This window comes from Ascidia mentula, chromosome 3 (genome assembly GCF_947561715.1).
Source record: "Ascidia mentula chromosome 3, kaAscMent1.1, whole genome shotgun sequence".
NCBI lineage: Eukaryota > Metazoa > Chordata > Ascidiacea > Phlebobranchia > Ascidiidae > Ascidia > Ascidia mentula.
In genome coordinates this window covers 4,664,413-4,681,680 of record NC_138568.1, presented here as the reverse complement: position 1 = coordinate 4,681,680, position 17,268 = coordinate 4,664,413, and the positions used below count along the sequence as shown (strand labels likewise).

At 38.6% G+C, this 17,268-nt stretch overlaps 3 protein-coding genes across 4 annotated transcripts; all 3 read left to right on the top strand.

Moving 5' to 3' along the window:
• The first annotated feature begins 1,469 nt into the window (after positions 1-1,469).
• On the top strand, positions 1,470-2,852 carry LOC145895303 (uncharacterized). Its single transcript, XM_082984093.1, has 4 exons — positions 1,470-1,617; positions 1,692-1,844; positions 2,046-2,170; positions 2,331-2,852. The coding sequence occupies exons 1-4, from the start codon at positions 1,525-1,527 to the stop codon at positions 2,560-2,562; spliced, it is 603 nt and encodes a 200-aa protein (XP_082840219.1). The 5' UTR covers positions 1,470-1,524; the 3' UTR covers positions 2,563-2,852.
• A 3,534-nt stretch (positions 2,853-6,386) lies between these two features.
• On the top strand, positions 6,387-8,206 carry LOC145895426 (DNA damage-regulated autophagy modulator protein 1-like). The gene is made up of 7 exons (XM_082984233.1): positions 6,387-6,499; positions 6,566-6,718; positions 6,963-7,062; positions 7,293-7,479; positions 7,644-7,669; positions 7,749-7,877; positions 8,165-8,206. Exons 1-7 carry the CDS (start codon positions 6,438-6,440, stop codon positions 8,204-8,206), a joined length of 699 nt encoding a protein of 232 aa, XP_082840359.1. The 5' UTR covers positions 6,387-6,437.
• A 74-nt stretch (positions 8,207-8,280) lies between these two features.
• On the top strand, positions 8,281-10,349 carry LOC145895009 (RNA ligase 1-like). 2 transcript variants are annotated; one of them, XM_082983746.1, is made up of 7 exons: positions 8,281-8,437; positions 8,505-8,620; positions 8,934-9,043; positions 9,102-9,237; positions 9,378-9,596; positions 9,695-9,879; positions 9,959-10,349. In XM_082983746.1, exons 1-7 carry the CDS (start codon positions 8,391-8,393, stop codon positions 10,181-10,183), a joined length of 1,038 nt encoding a protein of 345 aa, XP_082839872.1. In that variant the 5' UTR covers positions 8,281-8,390; the 3' UTR covers positions 10,184-10,349. The 2 variants fall into 2 exon arrangements, with proteins under 2 accessions (XP_082839872.1, XP_082839871.1); XM_082983745.1 differs by having other exon boundaries at positions 8,330-8,620.
• The last annotated feature ends 6,919 nt before the right edge of the window (positions 10,350-17,268 follow it).

Below are 17,268 nucleotides of genomic sequence, written 5' to 3'. Positions count from 1 at the left end.
CGAGCCTGCCTAGTGTTGTAGATTTGGACAACTAATATATTTTCGTCATTTCCGAAGTAGACTTGAATTGCAATCAAAGTTTTTTTTTATTTTTTATACCCAGGCAACCACAGGGGTTTGATCCCTGGTAATCATAAGAAAAACCCCAATCAAGTTTTCTACCTGGTGTATGAGGGTCACACGCCTTGATCAATCACCCAATTGCATACGCGTGACGTTCACAAGCTGTGTCTGCGCGAGGCTGCTTGAATATTATTAGCATACAATTTTCAAAATATGACTTTATTTTTACTAAAATAAGTCTTTATTTAGGGTGATGGAACTGTCAGCAATCCTTTAGTGAATTAATAAGCAAGCCTTATTTCGGCTATAATCAATTATAAGAACGCGTATAATTTCTAAAATAGCATTTGCAAAACCCTTGCATAAGATATTTAGGCAAAATTAACAATACAATGTAAAACTAACTCGATTGTTGCGATTCAAAACTTTAATCCGACCAAGAATTTTTGCGTTATAGAAGCAATGTAAGCAACCCGCAGTCGAACAAACTATTTCCAATTTATGGCCTTATAATAACCTAAAAATTGTTTCAGTTGGATTCTAGACCTTCTGGAAAGATATGACTTTATTGATAAAAATGTGCCCTAACCTGTATTTCGTTCTTGGTGTGAATTACCTCGTTTCCACGTTGGTTATTTAGAGGGCCGTGTGTGTGTTACTGACAATAACGCTCCCCACTACATGAGGCATCCACGGCCGTTTCGCATGGTCGCATTGTGACGTAATGTCCTTCCTCGTGCTTTCTGATTACCTTCTTTAAGATTGCAGTGCAAGACGAACAATCGTTGCAGTTTGTAATAGGACAGAGAAGTGTATGTGCAGTTTACTTCGAATTAAGTGTTGTATTTGTAGCCTGACCATATATGTTAGATGCTCGTCTATCCCTAACATTACAAACCTGAAACTTGTAAATGACGCCTAACGAGGTAACATGCAAACTATGAACTGATCAGGTTTGTCGTAACTGCATTTAGAAGAGATTGAAATATTGCTATCTATCTAACTCCTCTCGTCAGCGTGGTTCAAAGGCATACACTGTAAGGTACAAGTCCTACAAAGTCGAAACGCTGTTTTTTTAATATAACAACTAGCAATCATTGCGCCGTGTCGCTTTTACTTCTCTGTTAAACGCTTTTAGCAAACACGCCAAAGTGGCCAGCAGTTACTACGCGAAAACACGTCAAACAACATGTACTCGTAGCACCACCAACTGCTGTCGTGGTATCCTCAGATAGGTCTATACCTCTACTCTACACTTTAGTTAAGTTTGAAGACGCGCAACTCCACACCATTGTGACATCACAAAACATATCTGAAATCGTGGCGTAATGTACATCGATCGAAAGACATGTGAAAGTATGTGAGTGAAATAAATTTACTTAACACCCCATTCTGTAGGTCATGGATGAAAAACTCTGCATTAGGGTGTTAAATGGAGGAGATGAGAGCAAAGTTCGAAGAATGATTGAAATATTTTTCCAGGAAGATGAAGTTTCGAAATGCTTAAATTTGTCTGCAAAGGAAAAATCTATTTGTGCTGATGCTTACGTCAAGGTAGTACAGTTCATGATGGCAGTAATACGGCTATGGGACGTGCTGTGTATATGTCAGCGTTAATGGTTTTGCAGCACGTCGTTCCATATGGATTATCGGTTGGTATTTTCGACGAAGTTTCGGGGGAGTTGTTGGGATGTGTTCTTGCAACCGACAGATACAACCACGTAAGACCAGAAGATTACAACAACCTTGACGAATGCCCAAACCTCCAAAAACTAGCTCGAGTAAATATAATTGAAGTATAATACAATCATAATTTTCTTTGTTTGCTTCGACATTCAAGAATATTTGGTTCAACATACAATTAGAAATTTCTAGGCCCTATAGCTGCTGCCTCAATTACAATAAAACTGTACCGTAAATACCACCAAAGAAATTATGTATATTTAACATTGCGAAGTAATTGAAGTCCAGCTTGTTCACAGTTTGACAGTATTATGGAGGAATACTTGCAGAGCAAGTTTCCCAATGACAACTACGCATTTGCGGAGATGGTCATTGTCAACCCAAAGGTTATGCAAAAGGGATTGGCTCGTCGAATTATGGACTGGTAAGTCATTCAAACACTCTCGTAATCATATTCACCAGTTTTTTGAAAGCGTTTGAGCCAAACTGGAAAAAAATAGCGTTCCCATTTCAATGCGTTCTGACTGGGTTTTGCAAATCTATTTTAATAGCAGTCATAACTTTGATGACAATTTTTAATACAGGTTGACTGAATTCGTAGCACGCAAGGGATACAGCGTTATTTTTTCTGTCGCTTTGCCAAATGAAATGCGTGCTGGTGTTCAAAGACGAGGCTGGGTTTTGGATTATTCCAAGGAAATAAAATATGCCGATTACCGTGACCCGGTTACTGGAGAAGCTGTGTTTGAACGGATTCCGGTACATTACACTGGGGCAGTGCCTTTGTTTAAAATACTTTTGACACCAAACCTCTAATGGTGGCGTATGTGACAGTGAAACCTAAAACCTTGGCATTTTTTGTGATTTGTGAAATTCGCCCTCGCAGCTAAACATTCACGCCAAACGAGAAGTGCGCTTAAAAAAGTAAAAACAAATTCAAAAAGTTGATTGAAGTGTTGAGTAAAAGTGAATTTTAATAATGTTCAGTCATTATGAAAACCCTATATTGTGATAAAAATTTAGGCTAAGTAAACTTGTACTGTGGTTGAAATATGTGCATGTGTCAAGGTAACTATTAAAAAAATAAATCATGCTTCTCTGTTTAGTAGAAAAACTGCGTCCATGTGATTACGTGAAAAATGTGTAACTTGTTTCGGCAAGAACTTATGTCATCATCAGTATTACTGGTGTTGTCTTGTGAGGTGACCCGTTTTGTCACGAAACTGGCTGTCATATAAACTACTTTTCGTGTTCGTTTCTTCTACTCTTCACCGTTTCCACTCTGTCGGTATTAAACATTCTTTGCGCAAGTAACAAGTCAAAGTTTGGTGTTTTACTTATAGTGTTCAAAAAATCGCAGACCAGGCAACCCTTTTTAGTGCGAATACAAATCAAAATTCTTAGCTCTTTATCGCCACCTAGCAGTTTTGGTTTTTATTTGAGGAGTGAAAATGTATTATCTAAATTTGTTGTTTTTGGAAGGAGTCGAATCAAAGAAGTTATTCTTGCGAACAGGCAACATGTTTTTCATTTACTTCGAAGATGATGAGGTAGTAAAAAGCTTAAATTTGTTGGCAAAGAAAAAAAATTCGTTTTTGTTGCGACGTCATTTCTTGTTAGTACCAATGCTTCCAATCCTAGATATTCAAGACACGAGCGAGAAGATGGGATACAACCTTTTGTTATGGTTATTGGATGAGTCACTGCCACAACGGATGTATAATGCGCTAGTATAGATAACGTGCTTTGATTAACAAACTTTTCCTGCGAAAAAGGCTGCTTTTAGCCCTGTTGTGTATGAATTTGACCGATTTTTTCAGGATGAGATTTTATTGGCGTCTGTGATAATGATTTCTGTTAACTTCATGTAACTTAGTTGCAATAATTCAATTCTGAAGTTAGTGCGTCTGCTTGTTTTATTCAGGAATACGAAAAATTTGACTGCTTGACTCGCCTTTTCACCTTATGCAGTTGTTGTCATGCAATAATAACATTAGTACGACGCTTTTTCATATTTAGGAGCTTCGAATTACGTCTTACAAGAAAGAAAGGCCGAAATCCAGCCATGCGTCCTGTGTATATAACCTACATCGGCTTTACGTGGGTAGCAAATGGTCTCGTTATTTGGTGAGTTGCATCATCATACATGCATCAGGCAGCTTAGTAAGTAATAAAAATACATATGATTTTATACAGCTATCTGACGTCGTTGTTCAATGGAAACCTGGACCTATCCTTAGTGCCGATGATAAGCGATATAGCGTCGCAACCACCCGGAGGCGGCATGATAGCTATGGTCATGAACTGGTACAGCTTCTTCACTCTCCTTCATGTCTACATATTTTACCGGTAGAATTAAAACACTCATTTGGTTTAGTATCGTCTTGAGCAAACCGATAGGATAATTTCGTGATTAACATATTTCTGTCAACAAAAGTTAAAAAGCTCAGTAAACTTTATATTAAAATGTTTATAACGGTGATTGTAAAGTCACCACAAAGTGGAAGTCTTTGCTTGGCCGTTTGGTCAGCAAAGTTGTCTGAAAGTCACACCAGCTGCACTGATGAGAACTTTTAGGTCGAAACAGTGACCATCTGTCTGCAACTTACACAATTAAAACGTTTATTTGATAAAAATATATGAAATAGAAAATTTTTCAACTTTTTTGTTCTAGAGAATAAAACGAAACAAGTTATGATAAGTCAAAACAAAACAACCCAAATTAAATAATTTTAATATTTTTTAGATATTTTATTGCAATTCGAGGACAGTCTTTTACGAACACATCGGCGTTGTTCATGGGTATTATAAACGTTATTGGGGTCTCGATGGCTGGCTGCTTTGAGGTATTAGCCTTCCTTATAGCTTCAAACTAAAACCATCTTTTTGTTTGTCTTCGATCATGAACGTTGATGTGAAATATAAACTATGAATAACATTTTAAAGAAATGTTCTTTTGGCACAAGGTTACGAGATTTTGATCACAACCATCCGGTGAGACTTCTCCAAAACACAAAACCGTAAGAAAACACAAGAAAAAAAGGGGGAGTAGATAACATTTGGAGCCAGATAGTGGACGAAACGTCGGTTGTAACAAAAATCCCCTAACCTCAGGCCAGAAGAACAGTTATTTAAAATTGCCTATCAACAAGAATAGCACTATATGAATAACTTGTTTGAAACAAGAACGGTTTAACATTTATTAAATAGTAGAAATGGTTCCGTTCGATGTCTCGTTGAATTTCCAAACGTTATGTGTTATACTGTCTGTCATTCACATACACCAAGGCTAAAATTGTATTGTTTTTGTTCTTTTCAGGTTCGCAAGTCGTACTTGGTACATTATGTAGGCGCGTTTCTTACTTTCTCGGCTGGGTTTACTTACTGCGTGCTTTCAATGTCCCTTCTGATCGAACTGTCGAAAACGCACAACGGACGATCGAAAACTTTCCTTTCAGTTGTTCGGTGGTCTTGCCTCGTTGCGCAAGTTGTTGCTTCCTCAATTTGTATCCTTTCTCGAAACACTGCCAAAAATATATTTACACATTGCTTGAGGATATAAAGTGTATAATAAACCATGATAATGTTTAGCATGGCAACATATTTATACTTTGAATGCAGTCGATTCGAACTTTTTTCTAAACAACGAAATAATACAACTTGCAGTTACCAAAGGATTTATCTTTGATAATGTAAGTATGTACAAAATTAGAGTTAAAATAAGGCAGTTCGGTATTGGGATAAAAATAACTCATTTTTTCAATTTTTCTTTAAGGTTGTAACACATCCTGTAAGCACAGCAGAGTGGATCATGGTTTACTCCTTTGTGATTTTCATTCTTACAATGTCGCATGAGTTGACACACATTCGTACCATCGACCTTTGCCTTGTCGAGGATTCGAGAGTATCTAATGGTGTGCACAAGAGAAACGATTAAAATTAACGTTGTCACCGGTTGGCATGATATCTGTGTTACAATTATGATGTTGCTAAATTGTTATAACTTGCATTTAAAATTGATTTTAAAGAAGACGTTTTTTTTGGTTTCGTGTCTGTTGAATATTTTATTTTCAAATAAAAGTTATTTATAAATTTGTGTCCCGAACTTTGTGCAGCCATTTGAATTGCACAACAGCACATTTTTTGACGCGTTAAAGTTTTTTTGTAATTTTTGCGAGATGCAAATGGCTCGAAGTGCTTCGTGCTCGTTGACCGAACATTTTATCCTAAATGCAATTGTTTTGGGTTTGTTTGGGCAGCCTGACATGACAGGCGTGCCAACATTTTACGTCTTAAATGTTCAGGGCACGGACGAGCAGATAAGCCATAGCCATCTGTTTTGACCAATGGATGCGTCATTGTTAAAACGGATGTGTATGGCCCCTCGCGTGCCGCTTGTTTTGGTATAAAACTTTCCTCAAAAGGAGATCGCGTGAAAATGACAGTTGCCCAGTACGCAGTATATTTGACTGATGTGTTTAAATTTTAGGGATTTTTATTAGCCGTTCTTAGTCATTCTCGCGCGATGTTTCCCCTTTTTCAGTTTTTTGCAATTGAAATGTCATTCCGTCTTACTACCAAGCACAAAATAAAGGAATTCATTATAACACCCAAATTAGCACAATTGATTGTTAGATTTAGAAAGTTGAAACTTTTATAGTAGAAAAAGAATCATAGGTCAATATCAAGCCATGCGTCCAGCGCATATTACCTATTTTGGATTCGTTTGGATGGCAAGCGGTCTTGTTGCTTGGTAAGCTGCAGTATATCACTTAATAGAGACTGCCGAAAAGCAGAAAAATTATAATATTTTTGACAGCTACCTCACGTCGTTATTTTACGGAATCCATGACCCAGATTCGTTGCCTATGATAAGCGATACAGCATCACGTCCACCTGGAGGTGGCTTGGTAGCTATAGTTTTAAACTGGTTTTGCTTTTGCACTCTTCTTCAAGCCTACATATTTTACAGGTAAGTTAGAAAGCCTTAATTGTGCAAATATTGGAAACGTGAATTCACTTTTCCTCATTTTTTTTAGCAGGCTATTATATTGGAAGTAATGTAATTCAAATATACACGACTTGCATCAAAGCTGTTCATTCGGCAAAAACAACGTTTTGCCTTCGTTTTTGCGCTAGGTGATAAACAAAAGCACAAAATATTCGAATGTATGAAGTTTAATTTAAAAAAAATTAAATTAAACTTTCTTTCCTAGATATATCATTGCAATACGGGGACAGTCGAACACCAACAAGTTAGCGTTGTTCGCCTCCATTGTACAGGCTGTTGGTGGATCGATAGCTGGTTGCTTTGAGGTATTAAAGAGTTCTGCTAAATGTTGCATGTAACTTAAAATGCAACAAACCTTCAAACAAATCTCTTTAATATTAAGAGAGTGTGAAAAATCGATTATTAATAAAATCATAATAACATTCGTTTGCCTGCGCTGTGTACAAGATCTTTTTTTTTCAAAGAAATGGTCATTTTGAGTAGTAGAATTAGTATGAAAACAGTGTTACTGATATTGTATTTTTGCCTACTTCAGGTCCGTCAGTCGTACGGGTTACATCAAGTAGGTTCAACTCTAACCTTGGTAGGTGGGTTCACTTACTGCGTACTCGCAATGTCTTTACTGATTGAACTGTCGAAAACGCACAACAGACGTTCGAAAACTTTTCTGTCAGCTGTTCGGTGGTCTTCTCTCATTACACAAGCTGTTACATCATATATTTGTATCCTTTCCCATAGCACTGTATATGCTGTTAAATTGTAAAAAATTGGTCAAAGATTTGTGTATTAGAAAATGAAAAATTTTAGTCGCTTGACATACTTATACTTTGAAAACTATTTTATTTGGACTTTTTTTTCTAAACAACTGAACTATACAACTATGCAGTTACCAAGGGAGTTATCTTCGATAATGTAAGTATTTAGAGTTATATAAGTCGTTCAGTTCGGCTTTTGGTGAAAATCTTTGCATTATGTCAAATGTTTCTTTAAGGTTTTAACACATCCTACGAGCACAGCGGAATGGATCTTGGTTTACTCCTTCATGATTTTCATTCTTACTATTTCGGATGAGTTGGTACACATTCGCAACATAGAAATTTGTCTTGTCGAGGATTCGAGAGTATTATCTAATGGTGTGCACAAGAAAATTAAATAGAGTGTCTTTTTGTGCGGTGTGTGTGTTCTACTGTACTGTTGCCATTTTCTTTCAACGATAAATGACGCTTAGTGACAAACTGATGTTATTTATAGTAAGGCCTATGAAATTTGCATTGATACGTTATTGTCAAGTAATGTAGCATTTACAATAAGTTGATGGGAATAAAATTTTTGGTTGTGCGATTTTGAAGAAGGTTCCCGACTAATGGTGAAATAAAAATAGTTTTTTGCCTACTACTCTATTACTAGAAAAAGCACCGCGAGGTGTTTTCCCAGCGTAAGAATGGATGATTTGAAATTAAACTTGCAATTAAGTTGTTTGTTGGTTTAATTTTGTATTATTTTGGCTCAATTGTGGAAAATTAAGGAAATGTTGCAGCGACGTTAATAAAACTTTCTTTCCTTAAGCAATAGTTTAACAAACAAGCAAATAACCCGTTGTACAACACGGTAGCCAAAACACAAGGATTGGTTGATGGGTGAGACTATACCTTCGTTACATGATGAAACGAGGGGTGCAAGGTAAAATACAATGCATTTTCGATACTGTTGTTGAAGAACTACCTTCCAAAAAGCGGCCTGGGCAAAGTTTCAGGGTTGTTGCCACCAAACAACTTTCAGAAAAGGCAATTTTGTCTGACTTGCAATTGGCCACCGCCACAGAAAAGCTTGATGGAACATGCTGCTTCGTTCAGAAATACAAAGGTATCCATGTAGTTTATCATTTATTTTAGTATTAATCCATGCAGTTTGCGATGTACATGTGTACATATGATTTCTTCACTATGACATATAGCAAGCATTTTCTTGTACATTGTGGGCCTGATAACCTTTGTGTTTTTTTATTGGTTCGATTTTTATTCCCCTGCGAAGTCCACTATTAGTGTTTGTAAAATAAAGTAATGATTTGACTTCAACCTGCTATTGTATTTTATGTCCTTTGCCAACTTTTACGCAGTCTACAACAGCCATGCATAATCACACTTAATGTTTGTTGCCATATTACTGGTCTATGTAGGTAGGTTGTCACTTTGGGCTCGACTTGATAGAAAACCAAACAAGAAGTGTGACAAGCGCTTCAAGAAATTTCTAGCTGAAAAGAGGCAGTGGAGGAAAAATGGTTCAATGGTTCGATTTTATTTCTTTTGGCAAAAAACTTTTTGGGTGACTGGGTTTTTTTCTAAAGGGAGAGGAACCACAATTTGACTGGAAGTATCCAGAGGATCTCAAAGAGGTACCAGACAGTTGGATTCCTGCACTCAATGTTAATACCAATTCTGCAGATGGACACCCTATCGCTGATGAAAATGGCCACATACCTGGTAAAACAAATAATGCCATTTATCATAATTTTGCAAAATCAATATGAGCAAAGTAAATATGTCATGGTTTTTCGATAGCTAGACATTTTTCTAAACCTTCGAGCAAAATGCAGTGATAAATGTTTTTATTTTTATGTTAGGCTGGGTGCCAATTTCCCATGACCCAAGACAATACTGCTGGCACCATACAGTGGTGGATGAAGAAAATCAACTTGCATTGTTACTTCGAGGTAACAGAAACCACAAGGAAAGTGGTGAGAATTATGCAGACGAACTTAAAATTGTAGTTTTGCCCTTAAATGAATTGGATGGAATGACTCTTGAGTTGATTGGAACCAACATTAATGGAAACCCTTATGGTAAGTTTGTGTTGTGTGATAAATAACCCAATACTCTTGTGGCATTGTGACATTAACTTTCATACATTTCACATGTGCTGTTTGAACTTTTCTTGTAGGACTGGGATCTAAACTGAATCCAATGCATTTTTTGGTGATTCACGGAGATATAAAAGCTGTAAACCTTCCTGTGCCTCTAAACTATGAGCAGATTATGAATTGGTTTAGTGGCAAAGATGGCAAAAATGTTTGGGGAAACGTGGAAGGAGTTGTGTGGCATTGTAAAAACAACTGCATGTTCAAGGTCTGCTATGGCTTCAAATATTCCATTTAATTTATTCATTTTATGCCTTATTGACATCTACTTTTTGTTCTATTTTCAGGTACACAGACATCACTTGGGGCTTGCCTGGCCTTTGCCAAAGTATGAAAGTGACTCTGAAATTTCTGAAGCACCGCTGTTGTGCACAAGGCCTGTTCAAATCAATTCACATTTACTGCAAGCCGATGCAAGCAGACTGGCATTTTCAGGACAATTTGCCATTGTAAAAGAACTGCATTTACAATCCTACAAATCTATCAATAGAATACCGTGGAACAAGTCTTGACAGTTTTAAATGTTGCAACTTTTGGTGTTGTGACAGCTTAGGGCATGTTGTTCTGTGACTTTAGAACCAAGTACCACATTCCTGTGTTGTTGTTTCGCAATTTGTAGCTTGATGTGCAACGAGGTTTGATGTGGTTAATTTATGGTGCTTTCTGTGGAGTTACTGTACCTTCTGTGACCAAACGCACATTTTCAGTAATACAGTACATTTCGAAAAGTGCAAATTTTTAATTGTTTTAACAAAGTATGGAGTCTGTTGAAAGCACGACTTTTAAATCCACGAAACAGACATCAACCAAATTCGAACTAAAATTATTCAGATTTTATTGAAATTGTTGCGACATAAACAGGTCCTACGTAAAAGGAACATGTAGAGAAATGGGTTGGTCAGGATTCGTGGAAGAAACCCTTATTAGCTGGGCCTGTAATTAAAGCATCAATACAATTTATCCAGTTTAGTAAAAATGGGCATAACGCAGTGACCCACTTCCACGTACGTCAGTTTGGCAATTAACAGGAATCGCGACTGCATCTGAAATCCCTGCCTCATCCAGAAAAATGCGATGGCTTTCTCGGTGAGGCATCTGCAGACAGGTTGCAAACGAGTTAGAGCCTATATCAACAACATTTTTATTCGAAGCGATGGTCGTACCTGCATGGTGTCTGACTGAACACTGACAATAACATCATGATCTCCTGGTTGTATTTTAGATTTCCATCGTAATCGTTTTGCTTTCTGGAGAAAGAAAAGTAATCAAAGTGAACTGCATAAATCCGTGACCGGCAATAAATAGTCATATCCATCTACTGTTTCTGTATTGTTTTTACCACCGAAAACGGTTTAACGTTTAAACTGATATTGCATGACCAAAATTTGCATTAGAAAACGCGGATATTGGTCATAAATTTTATTTGCCTGATAATCCAAATACGCAGGGCTAAAGACTTGGGGTTCTCGAACGCCAATCAGCTCGTCCAGTTTGTGTTGAGCCTCACGTAGACTTTCTTGCAACTGGTCTTTGTCACCTTGCTTTTTCTTGTTTCGTTTCCTGCGAAATAGTGACGTTGCCCACGTGATTTTTCGAATAAGAACATTTTAAAGGAAATTGGCGGAAATAATATATAGGCGAGGATTTGACTCTCTTGAAAAATAATTTGCACATTACAAACTAAGGTTAAAACAGGATCGCCAAAACACTTGTTTGGCATGGCTACCGATAAAAGCCTTTGAAGGCTTTTAAGTGGAATTTGTGGCAAACTGGCCTAAATGTTCGTTTTGATCAATTTGAACAAGAACTGAGAATGTTAAACATAAAAGCGTTTTTACAAGTTTTTTTATAACGTTTTGAAATTTTCTGCAAAGCATTAACTCGAATCACGCAAAAGAAGTGTTACCGAAATAGGTTGATGTCGCAAAGAAAATGTTCTTATCCGATTGCTTTACTTTTAAGTGTATCATTAGAAGTGAACTAACCGGCCCTTTTCCCTTCTCGATCTTCTTTCTTTGGGAGAGGAACCTGCAGGATGCCGGGGAGATGCGCTCTCCTGAGGTGTGACCGAGGAAGCCAGTGACTGCAAGGTGATTGGCGGAGAGAGGCAAGCGGAGTAAAATTCACGTGACGTCGGATCTTCGAGCTTTGGTGGTTCTGGTTCCACAGATCTTTCCGGCGTCTTTTTTAGATTACATAGAGATCATAAAATGTAATGGCAAAGAAACGGGTCCACAGTAGGGCTGGCCTACGTAAGTGTTTTGGAATATATGCGTCAAAATACTGATCCCTGTGTTCAAGATTGTACTAACAACCAATTGGAGACACTAAATTACCGCACTTGTATTTCTTCACCTTTGGCAAAACTTAAACTAGCATGCAACACTACTGGAATGTTGCGTAGCCTAGACATTCACTTACCGTACAATTGCAAATGCATTCCTTTTCTGTTTGGGATTAAAAAAATGTACTCTCTACGGTGTGACGTTATTTGTACAACGACCATCCTTATTCAACGCGGGAAATTATGTTAGATAAAATTCTAAACAAAAAAACACCAAACATACATGGCACAAAACATTACCTGCTCCTTGGTTCTTCCTTTCTTGGCCATTTCGCGTAACCGTCGCTTATTTCTTCGCCTTTCTGCCGTCATAGACCTTCGTATGCTCTTTTCCAATTCAGGATTGTTGTGAACTCCCGATGGAATTTCTACTTGTTTAACCAAAATTCGAAATATAAGCATAGAGGCAATAATTTTAAGTGAGTGGCAGACAGGATCTACTAGTTCTCTCATCAGTGCAGTTTTTAAACGATCTAAAGTCTTCGCCCAGTTGTGTTGCCAGCAAGATAATCAAAAGTCACCAAGCTGCACTGATGAGTCATAATAGGTTCGAAACAGTGGCCTGATCTAAAAATTCCATGACAGCGCCTTTTTAACTCAAAATGTAGAAGTAACAAACATTCCAATTTGCGTCGAGAAATTGATTGGATATTTGCCTTATAATTTGTTACATTTTTTTGTACCGTGGTCGTTGATTGACGGAGCTTGTGGCAGGGGTTGTAGTATCAGGGGAATGTTCTATGAAGAAAGTGTTTTGTGTAATGCAAACTCGTGTACTTCACGAAATGTAACGCAGTTACCTTTTCCGGCAAAAGTGGTAAAAACGAAAGGTGATTGGGTTGCGACTTCTCAGTTCTTGATTTAACTGGATTCCATAGATTTTCGTCTAGTTTCCGTTTCGGAGACTATTTAACAAAATGATTTTGAGTCAACTTCCCTGCTAATTCAAAGCTTAAAATACCTCTAACTTTCCTACCTCTTGTTTGGCTTTAATTTCCTTTTCAGCACTAACGTTAGTCTGTGTACCAGCGCTTGCACAAATCGTCTGTGGCTGCAGTTTTAACTGCTTGAGATCCTCGAAAGTTTGCAGTGCTTCGGTGGCTGTGGACATGATGGCAGCCGGTGGTTTTAGCGTCTCATAATGTTTTGGAGCCTGCTGAGGTTTTTCGTGCGACCTGAAACCATATTTTTCAAATTCCACACACGGCAAAACATTCATCATTATGTTGCAAAGAATTTATATAAAACTGATTTATGTGCAAGCTTACATTGGAAAGTCCTTTAAACAGGCATTCGACGCTGTGTTTTCTGTTCCGCAAAACGCGTTCGTAGAGTCTTCAGTAGATGGACTGAGGGATCCATTTTCCAGCATTGCTTCGACATTGGATACTCTGTTGTTCTGCTTGAATAAAAAACAGTTCCTAAATGCCTTACTTGGTGCAGCTGCTAGTGACACGCATACCTTTCTTGACAAACTCTTTGGGTGCTTAAAACAAAATACAAAGGTGGTTGATAGTCCAATAATTATGGCGCTCATGACTGCAATCGTTATGACCAACTCTACAAGAAACAGAGAAATATTAGAAATGTAATCAGAATTATGAGAATGTAAGAGAAACTCAACACTATTATCAAACCTGTGAAATAGTAAGTTTTGCCTGATGGAAGTTTAAGCACACCCACTTTGGTCGCGTGGGAAAGAACCGGGTACCCGACAACTGATGAAATCTGACGTGCTGACAGTTTTCTATAGGGGAAAACACAAAGAAAGTTTTAGGCATAATTAAAGCTTTGCTGGGACTTTTGACTGTTCGAGTGAAAGTGAAATGCGCACACGGAGACTAAATGAATCTTTATTCTAAACTGAATCACCTTAAATTTTGTACAACCACATCACTGGCGATTGGTTCATTGTTTCTTGTCACGCTAAACTTAGCGTCCACGGCCCAATCGCTTTCTCTCTCTAAACTGTTCACATCGACCTGATGAAAACAAAACCAAGTGCCTTAAGTGACCCTTCAGTACAAGGCGTACGTCGGACAAGACTGGTATGGACAGTGAGTAACTGTGGATTTACTACTACTTAACTACCTTGTATTTGTTGCTCTGTAGTAGGCGTCGCAACGAACGTCGCTTCTTGACTGATACATTTTTCTTATCTATCACCTGAAACAATATTGTGCAAATATGAAAAAGCTGTAAAACAAAGTTAATAGTGGAGTTTTGCATCTGCAAAATAACTTTGCTTTGGTGTTATTACTTTTTCTTCTGTCTGAAATTAAAATAATTAATTTATTTTAAAAAATCTTTGAATATGGTTGACGGAATCGTAAGTATTTTCGCGAACATCACGCCATTAGGCAGTTACAAAACAACTTCTTATCACATAAACGTATGACTTTCATGCTTTCGAATTTTTCTTATTACCCCAAATACAACTTCACAGACGTCCTCAAGACGGCGTTCCAATGAGGCGACGAGCCTTTCATTGTTTATGTTAACTGTGATGTTGATCATGAGAAGTACGGAGACTAAAGTACCGGGAACTGGCTTTGTTATACTATAGAAATTTTCATTTGTATTCTTTGAGTTTTCAGCTGCATCATTCGCAGTTTCTTTGCGGTGAGAATGAGTCGTAGTAAGGTTACTGCGTGCTGTGGTGGCCGCATTCGAATGAGTTGTAGTTACCGGAATTGTCGTTGGTTTGGATGTTGATAAAAGTGTTGATAACATGCTGGTGGTGCTTCCTGGCGTGGTGTGATTAAGATCTTTGCTTGTGTAGCTTGGTTCAGTTGTTGCGGTGAATTCGGGTGTGCTCTGCGCTTCACTGGAACTTTCTGTCGACTTTTCTGTCGGTTTTGACGTTACAACAGAACTTAAGAAGGCAGTTTCAGTCGTTTGTTTTGTAAATGGTGTCGTGCTTTTAGGAGATTTGGTCATTTTTTTGGTCGGATCAACGACTGAAATAATTGTTTGGCTGCTACTAGTTGCAGATGTGCTTGGATCAGGTTCTGTGACAGCACGTGTATAAGTAAAGACGTTCGGGGTGTTTATGACACTAGAAGAGCCGAAAGTGGATTGGCGTCTTTTTGGTATGTTTGTTGACGTGTGAGTTTCAATATTGGTATCCTCAGAGTAAGAAAACGTCGTAGAAGTTGTTTGTGTTACAATCGTCCTCTTGTTTATATTGCTGGTTGTTTTTTGGTCGGCAAGACCAGTGGTCGGAAATACTGTAATACCTTGTGTATAGTCAGGTGTGACGTGCTTTTCAATTTTCTTTGTCACAAACAGTGTTTGGTTGGACGGAGCTTCAGGGAAGGTAGTATATATGGTAGAAATACTACTGGAAGTTGTAGATGTCGCAAAAGTATCTTCTGTCGTAACTGAGTTGGTCAAACCGTTTTCTTCAGATGTTGGTGGTGAAGTTTGGTAGACAGTTGTCATACCCCTGTCTGTGGTTTTGAACCACGTTAGGAAGTTATATGTGGCAGATGACTGTGTGGTGTCTAAGTTGGGAGCAGTATTGGTCCATTTACTACCACTTCCAACGCTCCCCTCAATCCATTCCGTCGACTCGTGCATTGTGGTGACGTTTTTCCATTGAAATGTTGCATCTGTAGGATCGGTACTTGCGTCGTTCAAAGTGGTTAGCTCCGACTGACCGCTACCGCTGTTTGAACTTATCAACCACGAGGTCGTAGATTGCAAACTTGGGAAAGTAGTATCAACATGAGAACCAGTTATTGGATGCCACGTCGTGGCTTTCTGTTGTTTAACGGCTCTGGTTGTTTCTGTTCTGTCTGCAAGAGCATTCGAGTGCACCGTGAAATCAACAGTTTGGGACGTGTGATGGGGAGAGACATCAGTAATCTCGTCAATTAGAAAATCACCTGACTGCCGGTCAACGTTTCCTTTCGTAACGGCTTTAGTAAACGGAGCGAACACTGTCGTGATTTCAATTGAGGGCCGAAAACTTGGTGATAAAGTGTTGGAAGTTGTTTGGAGTTGCCTCTCTTCATTAACGATGGGATTTTCGGTGAAGCCTGACGAAACGAAGTAATCAATATTGGAAGTTGAACCGTCTTGCCATGTAGCTGTAGTCAGTTGATCATTGACACTTTCCGTAATATCTTTCTCAGAGACAGTGGTTTGTGTAAGAAATGGAGTGGGATAAGTGGTGGTAAAGAGTTGTGTTGAATCTGCAACAATCTTCCGGGGAATGCCGCCAGATTGACCACTTCCACTATAAATCTCATCCAAAGTGTCTGTCACATCACGGGAAGCTGGGGAAGTACTTACACCAGTTGATAAGTAATCTGTAACTGCGTGCCATGTTGTAGAATCTAATTGGCCGCTTCCTATCTCGTTACCAATTTGCATAGATACATCATTTGTTTTCGTTGCGTTAACTGCTGAATTTGCCGTGGTCGTAACTGTAGGTATCGGTGCAAAATCAGTCACAGGTGGCAATGGGATGTCCCCTGAATGGCCACTTCCAAGTTCGGTGACAATTGACAAATCTATGTTTGTTGTTTTAGTTGTGCTTTTTGTGGGAGTAAATGTAGTTGACGTCACTGTTGACGAAGCATTTGTTAGAGTGTGTACTTGAATGTCGCTTGTTTGAATAGTTGCAGTACTGTGCGTTTCCCCTGACCCTGAGCCAGACGAAAAAGGTCCGGAAAAATTGTCCGAGACTGTATTGTAAATTTCCGTACCCAAACTCCTGTCTTCAGTCTCATTAGATGACGAAACTGAGGAGTTTTCTTTGCGCAAAATGCCCAAAGGAAACATGGCAAATCTTTCAAAATCGTTAATTCCCAGCCACGAAGCAGTTGAACCATAAACTTGCGAATCGATTGTACTTGAATCCTGGACAGAGTGTGGCTTGTTTGTGAAAGTTTGATTACTCGCTGACGGCAGTGTGATCTCATGAATTTCGTAGGACTCAGACGAGTTTGCGTCACCACCTTCCGCACGAGTACTGGGTAAATTTTGCAAGTTTATTGAGTCGCCACTGTCGCTGCTACCTGAACCATCATCTGAAATTGTGTTTCTTGTAGCAAGAGGTATCTTCCCGGGGATCGCGTGCGTCATATTCGCGACGGGCTTGGTCGGTTGGCCGCTACCGATATCATTGTCCCCTGAACTATCTCGCGCAACTGTAGGATCAGTATCAGATCTCTGGCCGGATGACGTATGCGTTGATGGCCTGTAAGTTGTCCCTGAGTTTTCGTATAAGAGAACACTTCCTTC